Here is a 14,914-nt window from a genome sequence, read left to right as displayed (position 1 = left end):
AACCACAAGCCGATACCAGCTGGATTATAAGAGACACTATCATTCTCTCTTGTTCTTTAAGCTTGCCAAAAAGGATATCGGGCAACTGACTAAGCTCAAGATTTTGAGTGGCTTATGCTGAAAAGTGGCTATATGCTATAAATTCAAAACAAGATAAAATGGGATGGGGAAGAAAACTCACAAGCTGTGCATAAACCAACAATTAGCCCCTCAAACACATCAGTGTAGATAAAACACACGTTCTGCCTCAAGTCAGCATCTGTAAGAAGTCCTGGCGTGCTATGGGGAAGTGATTGCTGTTTTGAAATTATGCAACTTTTGTTTTGAAATCGCACTAGGAATTGAAAAGGTCAAGACTGCATGCTACCAAACCTTTTTCTTGAACAGACACTGGCTGGACAGCAATGTGAAAATCACCATGGCTCTCTTTTCAGGACAAAACCTAAAACACCTGTGTGATATAAGCAAACCCAACACTAGCCAGCAGCCCAAAGGACAACTGAGCCAGCTAGGCCAGCACGGCTTCTTGGGAAGCCATTTCTCCTGATGTTTTCAGTCGACTGCACATTCAAGGGCCATTGGTCATCTACCAGCTATCTTCCACATCTCAAACCTCTGTCCCTGCTTCCTGTGACCCTGGTCTCCTCCCACAATGGCCACTCATTCTCCCTGCAGGACTCTAGCCTCCCTATACTAAAGACAGGCTCACCAGGCCAACTTCATCCTGCAGGCTCCACTCTACCCATCTCCCAACCCTCCAGCAGCCCTGAGGATGAGGACCAAAGCCTGGTGCTGCCTTTCCACTGCCATAATCTGGTCCTCCTTTCAAACAAGCCCTAGAGGACTCCCCATCTTTAACTGAGTTTAGATGCTGTTTCTAGACTGTAATCAAAATGTTACTTTTGATGTAATGCCAAGGACTGTATCCAGGACTCCACACATGCTAGGAAGGCAAATGCTCTACCACTCAAGCACGCTCTCAGCCAGATTGTTGACGACACAGTTGGGCATCAAACCATTGGTTCAATATCTGTGTCACTGGGATAGAAAGTCTATACTTTGTTCACAGATACCTTCCTAGCACACGAAAGCACTCAGCAACTACAATTAAAAGATGTTCCTCATATTTCAGAAGGCGCTGCACACCAACCTGTAAACAATATACTAGATTTTAAAAGAGCAAAAGACAAAACCAATCAACACCTATCCTCTGGAGAAGAAACAAAACTCAAACAAGCTAGGCCGGTGGTCCACTCCTCTTACTTGAGAGGGCGACCTCTCAAGTTTAAGAGTCAGAGGTCACTAGAAAATACAGCAAGACCCCATCTCTAAAATAGGAAGGAAAAAAAAGTAAAAGTACAAATGACCAATAAAATGAGAAAACACTTCCTTATCATGAATGAAATTAAAAAAAATGTAAGTTAAATTTAAAAACATTTAAATACTAATTCTCTGGACACTGTTAATAGAAATAATCTACGAGAAGACAAGTTGACAAAATAAATATTTTTAAATATTATACCTTTCACCCAGCTAATTTATTCCTCAATATTTCTTCCATATATAAATTCTCTAATATGATGGAGGAAGGACATTGGTTAATTATAATAAAGAAACTGCCTTGGCCCATTTTATTGGTTAGAACATAGGTGGGTGGAGTAAACAGAAGAGAATGCTGGGAGAAAGAAGTTGAATCAGAGAGTCGCCATGGTTCTCCCACTCCAGACAGACGCAGGTTAAGATCCTCCCTGGTAAGCCACTTCGTGGGCTACACAGAATATTAGAAATGGGTTAGAACAATATGTAAGAGCTAGCCAATAAGAGGCTGGAACTAATGGGTCAGGCAGTGTTTAAAAAAAATACAGTTTCCGTGTAATTATTTCGGGGCATAACCTAGCCATGTGGGCAGCCAGGTGCTGGGGACGCAGCCCTGCCGCTCCTATCGCTACACTAATACACAAGGATGTTTTATTGCAGAAATAGTTGTAGCAAAAATCAGGCAGATCTCTGTAACTTCAAGGCCAACCAGGGCAACAGAGGGAGACCCTGGCTAAAATTGGGGGAGAGGGTGCATATGCACAAGGTCTTGGGGAGGCAGCTGAGTTGGTAAAGAGCCTGGATACAAGCTTAAGGACCTGCACTGCAATCTCCAGCACCCAAGTGAAAAGCTGGCTTACTGTCTGAGAATTGTCTCTGTGGTGGGGATAAGGCAACGTCTACCCTGCCCCAGTCTAAGCTCCTAATGATAAATGAAAGTTCAATTCCCCAAAGTTCCCCTAGGAAATCCGTATTTATCAGGCTTACTTATAGAAAGAACCCGGATGAGCTCATGGGTGGACCAGGGGAGCATGGGTGCCCTCGAAGCAGCTCTGCATGGGTGATGACTTCTCCATGACCCCACAGATGGAGTGCCCTCTCCTGCTCTTCCCCAGCCAGTATACTCTTAATCCTTCCTGGAAGTCAGGAGCAACTAGGGCAGGTTGTCTACAACTGGCTAGAAAAGGTGGCTAGATACTCAGGTGAGGATCCTAAGACCTTCCCACGCCCCTCCTCCTATGAAGGACTGTCAAGAATCAGGAAGCCCAGCTGGGATGATGTTTTGCAAGCAGGCAAAGTTGAACTCATGAAGATGGCCGCAGTCCAGCTAAAAGGGCAGTGCTGTACAACACACGCACTTGTAACTCCAGCACTGGGAAGGCAGAGACAGGAGGATGCCTGGGATTTGCTGGCTCCCCGCCTACCTGCATTCCAAGTCCCAGTAAAAGATTCTGCCTCATTAGGTGGGTGTTCTAGTTTACTTTCTATTGCTGTGATGAACACCATGACCAAGAGCTACTTGGGGAGGAAAGGGTTCATTTGGCTTGCTCTGCAGGACTCACTCAGCTTGCTCTTTTGTACAACCCAAGAACATGTGCCCGAAAGTGGTGCCACCCACAGCCGGCTGGGTCCTCTACATCAGTCATTAACTAAGAAAATGCTCCCCCGAAAGACTTGCCTACAGACCAATCTGGTGGGGCATTTTCTTTTTTCTTTTCGTTTGTTTGTTTTGTTTTGAGACTATGTCTCACTGTGCAGCACTGGCTAGCCTGTCATCAGTTCTGGCCTGGAAGCACTACCTCAAGGGAGGTTCCCTTTACCCAGATGACCCTAGTTTATGTCAAGCTGACAAAATCTTGCAAGCATTATAGCATTGTGGGCAATTCTTGAAGAACAACACTGGAGGTTGACCTCTGACCTACACACACACACACAGAGAGAGAGAGAGAGAGAGAGAGAGAGAGAGAGAGAGAGAGAGAGAGAGAGAGCATGAAAACAGCAACAGCAAGGCTTACTGGGCTTGTTCTCCTTAAGTCAGGAATAAAGGTAGTAAGATTAAGATTATGAGTTCCAGGCCAGCTAGGCTACATGGCAAGACCCTTCACACACACACACACACACACACACACACACACACACACACACGAGAGAGAGAGAGAGAGAGAGAGAGAGAGAGAGAGAGAGAGAGAGAGAGAGAGAGATACTCTAGGCATGTGAGACTCTGGGTTCAAGCACCCGCACCAAAAAAGAGAAAATTCTGTACCTCTACTGGCAGAGAAACACATTATGCTCTTAAATTTATCAAATGATACTACAAGACACGCTGCACAGTCCCACCTCTGAGATTGCGTAACTTTATGTGTGACCCCAAGAAGCAAGCACACAGGTAGTTAGAAGTTAAATACCTCCCTAGAATGAGGTTGCGGTAAGTATTATTTTTTTTAATTGCTCACAGTTTATAAGTAATACTGAAAACATAAGTAAAAGCCATTCAACATAAATACACCTATCCTTCAAACCTCTTCAGCCCACTAGCTGCACTTGATAGGCACTAGGCAAAGGACAATTGAGAGTAGGCACTCATGCACCCATGCTCCCTCCTCTCCACTGGCAGCCTGTACACTCCCACAGAGCCTGAACCAGCAACCTGTGCACTCCGAGAGCCTGGACCAGCAGCCTGTGCACTCCCAGAGCCTGGACAAGCAACCTGTGCACTCCCAGAGCCTGGACCAGCAGCCTGTGCACTCCCACAGAACCTGCCCAGAAACCTGTGCACTCCCAGAGCCTGGACCAGCAGCCTGTGCACTCCCAGAGCCTGGACCAGCAGCCTGTGCACTCCCAGAGCCTGGACCAGCAGCCTGTGCACTCCCAGAGCCTGTAACAGCCTGTACACACCCACAGAGCCTGACCAGCAACCTGTGCACTCCCAGAGCCTGGAACAGCCTGTACACACCCACAGAACCTGGACCAGCAACCTGTGCATCCACTCCAACAACTATGGTTCCCAAATGTGTCCAGAACTTTCTCCTATCTCTGTTTCAGCTTAGGTTTCTCTCTCGGTCTGAAATGCCGCTCTTACCCAACTTATTCCCAGAAGACCAGTTTTCCCACTGTTCCTCACTCTCTTCTCCCCTTTTCACCTGACAGACACACATATCCCTGCCAAAACTCCTGTCTATCTACCAACCAAATACTGCATTCCTCACAAAGCCAAGGCCAACCTCCCAATTAGAGAGAAAAGCTACCTCCTCTCCCCCTCTCAAACTGTGTTCCTGTTTTCCTTTGTAATAACCATAATGTGTGATAACAAAAGATTCTTCAGAGTGCAAGCCAGGTCAGTGACCTTCAGCTTGCTAGACAGCTAAGCCAGCACCTCTGACACGGCAATGCTTCCCCACATACAGAACTGTAAGATGGTGGCATTTCTTAGCATTCCCAGTCACACTGGGGCCTGTATCTGAGACACTTCTCCAGAAACCTTCCACTCCCCAGCCCCTCCTGACAGGACAGCGGTGTTCAATCTGTTTAATGAGGCTGCTCTTAAGAAAGCAAAGGTAGCCGTAGAACCAGGCTTGACTATTCTTCCATTTCTTTAGAAATTCTCTCAGATTAAGTTATTGCATAAGAACACAGGTTTGTTATTGGTTTGTTATCAGACAGAGCTAGCTCCAACCCAACTTCGTGGGAGGGCCTCTCCTTAAGGGCAATTTCATTTCTATTTCTTCATGTACAAAATGGAGGAAAGAGTATGCTTCAAGAGTTTTGAGCAATAAATAATATTAAATGAAAGTTAAATACAAATAGGTCCCGTAGCTAGATTTATGGCAACTGTCTAGCATATAGGAAGACTTGAGTTCTACCCTGACCCACAAAAGAAATTGGGGGAGAAAAGGAAGGAAAGAGTGGACAGGAGAAATAAAATGAGGGGGGAAACAGCACACATGAGCACCTCCAATGCTGCAAAAAATAAATAAAGTGTACCGTACAAGCCAGGCGTGTTTAATCCCAGCACTTGGGAGGCAGAGACAGGTACATCTCAGAGTTTGAGGCCAGCCTGGTCTACAAAGTGAGTTCCAAGACAGCCAGGACTATCAGAGAAACCCTATCTCGAAAAACAAAAAGTGTACAATTCAGTAGTTGTTTTTTTTTTTAAAAAAAAAAAAAAAAGGAAAAAGGAAAAAAATAGCCGGGTGGTGGTGGGAGGCAGAGGCAGGTGGATCTCTGTGAGTTCGAGGCCAGCCTGGTCTTCAAGAGCTAGTTCCAAGCCAGGCTCCAAAGCTACAGAGAAACCCTGTCTTGAAAAACCAAAAATAAAATACAATTAAATGAACCTGTTTTAGTCATATGTTTGTGTGTGGTGTGTATTTGTGCTTGCATGTGTTGAGTGGCGTGTGTCTGTGTGTGTGTGTGTGTGTGTGTGTGTGTGTGTGTGTGTGTGTGTGTGTGTGTACCGGTATGTGAAAGTCGAACCTTGAGTCAGAAGTCTAAAAGTCTTCCTCATAAGTCTCTCTACTTTGTTCACTGAGGCAGCATCCCTCAGTTGAACCCAAAGATCACCAAAAGGCTAGTCTAGCTAGCCAGCTTGCTCCAGGGATACCTGTGCCCACCTGAACACTGGAATTACAGATGAGCCACCATACCAGCCAGCATCTCCAAGGGGAACTGAACTCGGGTCCTCACACTTACACTGCAGGCACTTTAACCACGGAGCCACTGCCCCAACCGTGAGTGGATCTCATATATTTAGAATGCCTGGCACATAACCAGTTATCAATATAAGTAGGCTATTATTTTTGCAGTTGGGTCTATCAATATATATGAGCTATTGTTTTGAAATTGCATTGTTACTTAAATCTTTCAAAGTTTACCAATGCCAATATGTCATACCAATATTAAAAACCATGCAAAAACAAGGAGTCCTCTACCAAAGAATTAAGATTACATTCAAATATTAAACTCAATGAATAAATTCATCTATTAAAACCTCTAAATTCAAGTCTGCTCACTCTTCACTCAGCTCTCCACAGCCTGGTTTCTAACCTCTCCCCCTAGACCACTAGTGTCTGAGGGGACGGGCAACACTGCTCTACCAGAGCAAACCTGGCTCAGGAATGTGGGACAGCTATTAAATGGAACTTCTTCCTCTTCTCGGACACTCCATTCTTTTACACAGATTTTGTCTGTGTAATAAAACCTTAGAGTAGTGATCGGCATGGAGTGTTAAGGGTTTGGAAGTGGAAACAAAACTTCCTACCAAATCAGTCACAGCTAAATTTCCAAACACTAAACCTTTCCAAGTGCCCCTCTCTCACCTAAAGAGAAAGGGAAGCATGAGAAAGGAGAGGCAGCCTTTGTAGCCTCAAACAGTAATAAGAGGGGAAAAAAAAACTGTTCTTCAGCTACAATGAATGAAATCCAACTTCCTGGAACTGCTGCCTGCTTACCCTACTTTGAACCTCTACCAAACAATGAAAGGGATATACTTTTCTATATGCTCATTGTATTAGGCTTTTTGTTTATTTATGTGTATGGCTGTTTTGCCTGTGTGTTTATGTATGTCTGTGCACCAACATTCATGCCTGGTGCCCAGGGGCCAGAAGAAGACAAAAGATCTACCTGCTAGAACTACAATGTCAGATGGTTGCGGTCACCTTGTGGGTACTGGGGACCAAACCCAGCAAGTGCTCGCAACTGCTAAAGCCACCTCGTGTTCCCCTGTATGTTCATTTCTAAATCATTCTTCTTTTGCTAACTCTAGCACTCACCTGTTTCTTTTGTTGTTGCTGTTTGTTTGTTTGTTTGTTTGTTTGTTTTTCGAGACAGGGTTTCTCTGGAGCTTTGGGGCCTATTCCAGAACTAGCTCTTGTAGACCAGACTGACCTCGAACTCACAGAGATCCACCTGCCTCTGCCTCCCAAGTGCTGGGATTAAAGGCGTGCGCCACCACCACCTGGCATCACTCATCTGTTTTTAAAACCACGACTGTTGTTGATCTGAGCAATCAGGAAGCAGCTAACAACACAGACTCCACCACTAAACTACCGAGAGTGGAGTCTGAGCTCCAAGCTAGAGTCATTTGGGAAAAGAGAACCTCATTGGAGAAAACGCCTCCCTCAAGTTGGTCTGTGGGCAAGCCTGTTGTGCAAATTTTATTACTGATTAATGTAATCAGTAATTAATTAATGTAATCAGTGTGTGTAAGCCCAGCCCACTGTGGATGGTGCCACCCCTAGGTAGGTGGCCCTGGGTGGTACCAGAAAGCAGGACAACAAGCCTGTAAACAGCAGCACTCCTCTGGTCTCTGTTTTAGTTCCTGTCTTTGTTTCCTACAAAGACGGACTGTGATCAGGGCATACAAACAGTAGAAACCCTTCCAGAGTTGGATTTGGACCACGTTTTATCGGAACAGAAAGCAATCTAGAACAATGGGGCAATACTTCAGCTGTTTGTGAAAACTGAATTGAGTTACACATAAAGCACATATATCATTTCTGAGAACCGCAATGTTAACTGGCAAAACTACTGCTGCTGCCTTACCCACAATAAGAGAGCGCTCGCTGAAGTCATATTTCTTTATATCTTAGTAGCCTGGCTTACACAAGTTTCAATGAATCTAAACTTGAAACTATAATCCCCTACGTCTGGCTAAGCCACCCCTCCCTTTCACTATTCCCATAATATCCTGAACCCAGCCCTCTCTGTCACTTACCACAACATTCACTTCAGCACTGTCTCCAAAACCTGACTCTCGTGGGAGGTGTCTATTGTTCAACACTGTATCTCCAACCCCTTCATCCAGAACATTAGCTAATTCTGAGAAAAACGCCCCTGAGCTTCTATTTGCTCATTGCGCGGGCACTTTAAAAATTAAGGCTTTTTCGAGTCTGCACCTGTACACTCCTCCACAACGAAGTCAAATAAACCAATCTGTCTTGGATCGGCTGAGTCTATTATCCCCTGCTAGAGCTGCTGTAACAGGCTCCTCAAAGAGCACTGGATCCCATAATTCGACGGAATTAAACAATAAATATTTTATCGACTCCACCACTATTTGTGCTTGGTACTTCTTCAAAGCCTAAACTTGGAGCAAAATTAACAGATTACTATTAACTAAATGTATAGATACAGCAAAACGACAAGTTAGTGTCTTGGATGGAAGGGTCATGAATGTTTTCCTTAATCGTGTTTATTTCCATGTTTCTTTAATTCCCAAGTTCAGACTGAATGTGGTGTATAAGGGAAGCTGTTTTGCCTTGAGTGAAGAAAACAATAAAGAGACAGGCATTAGCGCACTCCTTTGATCCCAGAACACAGAAGGCTCAGCCAGGCGGATCTCTGAGTTCAAGACCAGCCTGGTCTACAGAGTGAGTTCCAGGACAGCCAGGGTTACACAGAGAAACCCTGTCTCAAACACCCGCCCCTTTCAAAAAAAAAAAAAAAAGACAATGAGTCAAGCATTCCTGTCTACTCGGAAATCCCGGCAGGACCCGCCTGACTTTAAAAACAGGTTTTCTTGGTGCCCCCAGGTTTGCTCCTAGACCTAGCTGCAAGTGACACGAGGACAGACCACTGCGCAAACCCGGAAGGAGGCGCCAAGGCAGAGAAGCGGCCACCGCTCCCATGCCGCCTGCACCCAGCCACCCAACCCTGTCCCGCACTCACCACCAGCGAGGCCGTGAAGCCCGGCCCGTCCATGGTCCCGCCGACTCCTCCAAGGCTAACATTAGAGGTGAAGCAGAAGCAGGTACTGCCCCAAGGAACTGGGCGCCGCCATGTTGGGGGCGGGATGTAGGGTAAGTACTTCCGGGGCCGGGGCCGTGACGTCACGCCACAACAACCGCGCACGTGCACCTGCCGGTGCTTGGCGCTGAGCCATTTCGGGGAGGTGGGGAGCCTGGGGTCTCGGGTGTCTTGGACGCCTGCTTACCGCCTTTCCGCAGCCCGGACGAGATGCGGTAAGGACCTCGCACACGCCGGTGGCCCCTGCTGCCATCTACGGGAAGAGCCCGGAGGAGAGCCCGGAGAAGCGTGGCTGGCTGGAGGAAGGACTGGGCTCCCGCCACACTGCCTGCATCTGAAGGCCAGCCTGTGGTTTCCTACTCTCAATCCAAAAAGGCTGTTCCTTCGCTTTCTCTTTGCAGATTTGTCTGGGTTTTTGTTAATCCATTATCAGAAAAATTGCTAGACAAAAATAAGTTTCCTTGCCCCCCCCCCCCGCAAAAAAGTAGCATACTCCATTTTCACTGACATGTTTTTCCCATTAAATTAATTTCCTTATTCAAAAGAGTTGGGGATTGGTTATTAGAAGTGAGAAAGGGAAGGATGGAGCTAGCTCCTATCAAAAAACAATTAGATAGGGCCAATGAGATCGTTTAGTAGGTGTCTTACCTAGGGTTTTTATTGTTGTGGAGAGACACCATGACACCACGGTAACTGGTAACTCGTATAAGGAAAACCTTAAATGGGGTGGCCTCCTGGCAGTTCAGAGATTCAGTCCATTAACATGATGCGAGGCATGCAGGCAGAGATAATACGGGAGCTGAGAGTACTGTGTCTGGGCTTGTAGGGAACAGTCACACACAGTGCGAGGGAAAGATAGAGACCTCAAAGCCCGCCCCCCACAGTGACACACTTTCTCCAGTAAGGCCACACCTCCAAATAGTGCCACTCCCTTTGGGGGCCACTGCTGGTTGCCAAGTCTGGAGATAGCTACTAACAAAATGCTGTTATACAGGGCCAATGAGATGGTTCAGCAAATAAAGGCCCTTGCCCCAAACACTGAGACATGAGTTCACTCCCCAGGACCCATATGGTGAAAGAGATAACCAATTTCCACAGGTCGTTCCTTAACCTCTACACCTGCCTCCAACACTTGCTCACACATGCTAATATTATATTTATTGCATATCATATATTAATATAATATATGTTGTTACTTATTATATATCAATAACTAAATAAATTCCTGTAACTGGAGTTACAGACAATTGTCAGTCACTGTGTTAGTGCTAGGAATCAAACCCTGATCCTCTGGGGGGAAGTCAATACTCTTAATCCCTGAGCCATCTTTGTAGACTCAATTTTTAAATTCTAATTAAAATATACATCCTTTCTCCCTTTCCATTTCTCCCCTCCAGCTCCTCCCATTCCCCCTCTTATTCCCTCTCAATTCATGACTTTTTTCTTTGACGATTATTGTCACACACGTGTGCGCGCACACACACACACACACAAGTTGCTGAGTCCCATTTAATGTTTTTGTATGTACATGATTTTAGGGCTGATCCTTGATATTGAATAACCAATTAGGGGGCTCATCCCTGGGAAATACTAATTCTCCCTCTTTCCACAACTGTTAAACTGCAATGTCTTTTATGACCTGTACTCAGAAGGAAGTCAGTAGCTGTTGTTACAAAAGCTTACTGGTAAGTCATTCGTATATACTACTAGGTTGGGCTAGTTAAATACCAGAAAGTCAGTAAAGAGCAATGGCTGCCATGTTGGAAACTGGTTCCCATGCTAGGGAAATGCAACTCAAGACCACAATAAAATATCACTGTGTGCCAGGTATAATGATGGTACCTGCCTGTAATCCCAGCCCCTAAAAGGCAAAGGCAGGAGGGTTGCTGTAAGTTCAAAGCCAGCCTGGGCTACATGAGTACTATGCTAATCAGATCTGTATAGCAAGCAAGAACTTGTCTCTGAAAGAGAAAGAAGGGGGGGACTATACACACACTGTACACTTTCTCTGTGGTGGCTGAAATTAAAAAGACCAATGTTGCTTAGGAAGAAAAACCACTTGTGCACTGCCTTGCCAAACCTAATTTAATATTATACAACTATGATAAAGTATAATTGGCTCCGTAAAAGACAAGCAGTACATCTAAAACTTTTACACTATCATTAAGAGCTTTATATACACAGGGGAAAACAGAAATATCCAAATGTCCACCAGCTAATGCATGGATAAACTTATTGTACTGCATACTTAACAAAGAGCACTGCTTAACAATAAAAGGTAACCTGGGTGCTAGTGATGGCTTAGTGGGTAAAACCACTGAGGGCCTGAGTCTGAATCCCCAGCAATCACATAGAGAAGCCAGGCAGGGCTGAATTTGTCTGTAACACCAGCACTGGGGAGCAGAAACAGGTGAGCCCAAGGAGCTTGCTTGCCAGAAGCCTAGCCAAAAAAAATGACAAGACAGGAGTTCAGTGAGAGGCCCTCACTAAAGTGCATAAGGCAGAACATGCCTAGTAGTACAGGACACCCAGTGCCTTCTCTGACCTCCCCAAGAGAGCACATGGACACGAGTATCCTCACACACGTGCACACACAGCACACACCATGCACAGAACAAGTAATAAATAGACATTTTAAGTAAATTAATGATGCCTACAACAGCATGGGTTAGTCTCAAAGAACTATAGTAAGTGAAAAAAATTAATAAAACCTAAGAGAATTCACTTTGTGTTTTTACTTTTGTCAAACTCTAGAAGAGAAAAAATTTAAAATACTATTTTTACACTTTGTGTGTGTGTGTGTGTAGACATGCATGAGTGTATATATATACCATGGCATGAGTTTAGTTCTCTGAAAGAGCAGCCAGTACTTTTAACTGCTGAGTCACTTATTTTTCTTTAAACAAAAACAAAACCAGTGTGGCATGTTGAACAGCATGCTGGAATGGCATTCACAGGCTTGCTGGCAGATCCCCCTTCATTAGCAGACATAACACAAGCAGACGGTTCCAACTGTAAATGTAACTTTGATGTAGCATTCCCCTATTCCCCTAAAACATCTTGCAGGGTGGCATGTCCATACAAGCTCGCACATGCGGCAGTGCTCCTAGAATTTGTGCTGCAGTCTCATGTTGAGGTCTTACAAGACGACCAGTCATGCACAGCTCTGTATCATTGACCCATCAGGTGGTTCATATGGTTACTGGGGCTGAGCCGTTGGAAAGTCCAGGCAAGCTGCAAAGACAGAAATAGAAAAGCTGCAGATGAAGGGAATGACCTGCCATCATTAAAAGTTAAAGAAGTTACACGAATAATTTATGTTGTATATAATGAATTAAGAATAAAGCTTTTGAGCTAGAACTCAGCTGGGTTGGTGACATGAATTGTTCCAAAAGATATAATGAAGGAAGCAGAGGAATGTGCTGATGGAGCCTAAAGGAAGAAGGTGAACCAGATAATAACAATGTGTAACATGTGTGCCATCTAGTCTGTTTCACATTTATGTGATAAGCCATGTGGCTGTTTAATGCCATGAAATACGTGTGTGTGTGTGGACACGTACTTAGCAATTTTCACAAAGCTTTTGTCTTATAAACAAAATTAAAGAAAGGGGGAAGAAAGAAAGAAGAGTTTCTATGAATCATTTTAAACCAGTACACATAGTAAGTGCAGTCAAGATTTAATCTGTAATCAGGAGCTGCAGATGGTTCGTCAACACCCATAGAGTCTCACCAACATGACTACTGCCTCTGCATGGTCTGGACATCGTATCAATAGATATGGCACAATAGACAGAGAAAAGCCCACAAAACCAGAACCCTATACAAAGAACTACAGGCAGCTGAGGAATGAGAATAGGAAAAACAGCTTTCCCCAGGGAAGAGCACACAATTGGTTTTCCAATACCACATAGCCCTGAAAACATCCATACAAGGAACATGGTACAGACCTAGCAACATATGTATGCAATGACAATGAAAAGAAAGACCATGAGTTTGAAAGATAACAATGAAGGTTCTGTGCAAGGGTCTTCAGGGAGGAAAAGGAAGCACAAAATAATGTAATTGTAATCTCAAAAAATAAATGACTTTTTAAAATTGCATGCTGTTCTTCCAGAAGACTCTAGCTCAGTTCCCAGCACCCATGCCAGGTGGCTCACAATGACCTGTAACTCCAAACCCAAGAAATCTGACACCCTCTTCTGGTCTCCTGAAGCATCCACACACATGTGACATACACTCAAATACATATACATAAAAATAAATATAAATTTTAATATGTGAAAAAGCTCCCACGAAGCAATCAAAGAAAGATGAGTACTATAGTGATCATTCTTTCTATTACTATGATAAAAGGCAACTTTAGGAAGTGAGAATTTATTGGGGCTTGCAGTTCCAGAGAGAGAGTGTATCACGGCAGGGGGAGGGGAGCATGGTAGCAAGATGCATGTAGGGTGACAGGAACAGGAAGCTGAGAGATCACTTCTTGAACCATAACTACAAAAGAGAGAGAAAGAACTAGAAGTCTCAGGCAAGGTTGTAAACTCTCAAAACCCATCTCAAGTGACATACCTCCTCCAGCAAGGTGTCACCCCCAAAGGTTCCATAGCATCCTCCAAACTGGGGACTGAGTGTTCAACTACCTGAGCCTGTGACAAACGTTGGTCACGTAAGTCACCATGAATATCAACAGGAAAAAAATTGCAAGAGGCTACAAAAAATGCAGATAATTCATGAACATATGGAAAGTATCTTAAATTCAGTGAAAATTAACACAATAATGAAGCATATATTTAGCTTATCAAATGGCTAAAGGCTTTCCAGGGGAACAATGAGGAGCAGTACATCAAGATACATCAGAACCCGTAAGACCCACTTTGTCTTCAACTGCCCAGTTTTCATTGTCCTCTAAGGAACTGTTTCAGATCAGCCACTGAAATATTGTAGGACGTTCATTTCCCTGTTCATTACAGAAACTAAGAGTTTTGTCTGGTGGTGCTAGGACTAAATCTAGAGCCTCACATCCACCAGATATATTCTATTGCTGATTTATCTATCTGCATCCCTGTTCTCACTTCTTATTTTTAAGGTCTCTCTAGGTTGCCCAGGCTGGCCTGAGTTTTCTTTGTAGCCTCCACAGGCATGATCTTCATATCTCAAGCTGGGATTATAGACCCAAGTCACTAAGCCCAAATGAAAGTAAGAATTTACATAGTAAGATTTATTCACCAGTGTCTGGTTGGTATAATTTGGTTGTCCTATAACGAATAACTATTTAAGTCCATTAAGTTGGAGATTCTTTACAGATGGAGAAGAATGGGAAGCCCAGAAGCAGTTCTCTGGGGTATGGGCATGCGCTTGAGACCATCCATCAGAAACACATCTGACTTACAATTGGAACTGGTCAATAAACGAGAGAGATAAGAGATCAGGAAAGTGGAGAGTATAACAGGACCCAGATCTTAGCACAACCAGATCTTAGCACAACTAACTCCATGATGTAAGTGTCATTCAGCCTGTAAAACTCAGCATGCAGACAGCACCACCTGCCAAAAATAAAAACAAATGAACCTAATCCATCAAAGTCCATTGTTGTGGGAGTCTCCAAATGTACTAACCTTGCTTTTTGGCTTCTGTAGTTCTGCTTCTGGCTAACTGTTTTTCTTAACTGAAGTATGTCAACCCAGGAAATGCTGTTTGTACTTAGAAGCTCACCCTGAGAAAGGCTCAGGGCTACACTGGGATTCTGAAAACACAGTGTGGTTGCTTGCCAACTAACAGAACTTTCTACCTTCTTAAAGCCATGTACCAGCAGTCTTCTCTGGTGAATACCCCACAACAGAGAGAAGTGCAGGGTT

At 44.4% G+C, this 14,914-nt stretch overlaps 1 protein-coding gene and 1 pseudogene across 1 annotated transcript in view; one reads left to right on the top strand and one right to left on the bottom strand.

The window, feature by feature from the left end:
- The window catches only part of Slc25a26 (solute carrier family 25 member 26), a 112,548-nt gene extending 103,418 nt beyond the window's left edge, over positions 1–9,130 (bottom strand). The window contains exon 1 of the mRNA XM_050160285.1: positions 8,980–9,130. Within this exon, the coding sequence (XP_050016242.1) occupies positions 8,980–9,012 (33 nt within the window). The 5' untranslated portion in view covers positions 9,013–9,130. The remainder of the gene's footprint in view (positions 1–8,979) is intronic.
- Positions 9,131–11,980: 2,850 nt separating this feature from the next.
- LOC126512482 (proteasome subunit alpha type-3-like) lies at positions 11,981–12,528 on the top strand (annotated as a pseudogene).
- Positions 12,529–14,914: the final 2,386 nt, after the last annotated feature.

This window comes from Alexandromys fortis, unplaced genomic scaffold, assembly GCF_014885135.2.
Source record: "Alexandromys fortis isolate MF-2015 unplaced genomic scaffold, M_Fortis_MF-2015_v1.1 scaffold_111, whole genome shotgun sequence".
Taxonomy (NCBI): domain Eukaryota; kingdom Metazoa; phylum Chordata; class Mammalia; order Rodentia; family Cricetidae; genus Alexandromys; species Alexandromys fortis.
The sequence above is the reverse complement of the archived record's forward strand: the minus strand, read 5'-3'. Positions and strand labels throughout refer to the sequence as shown.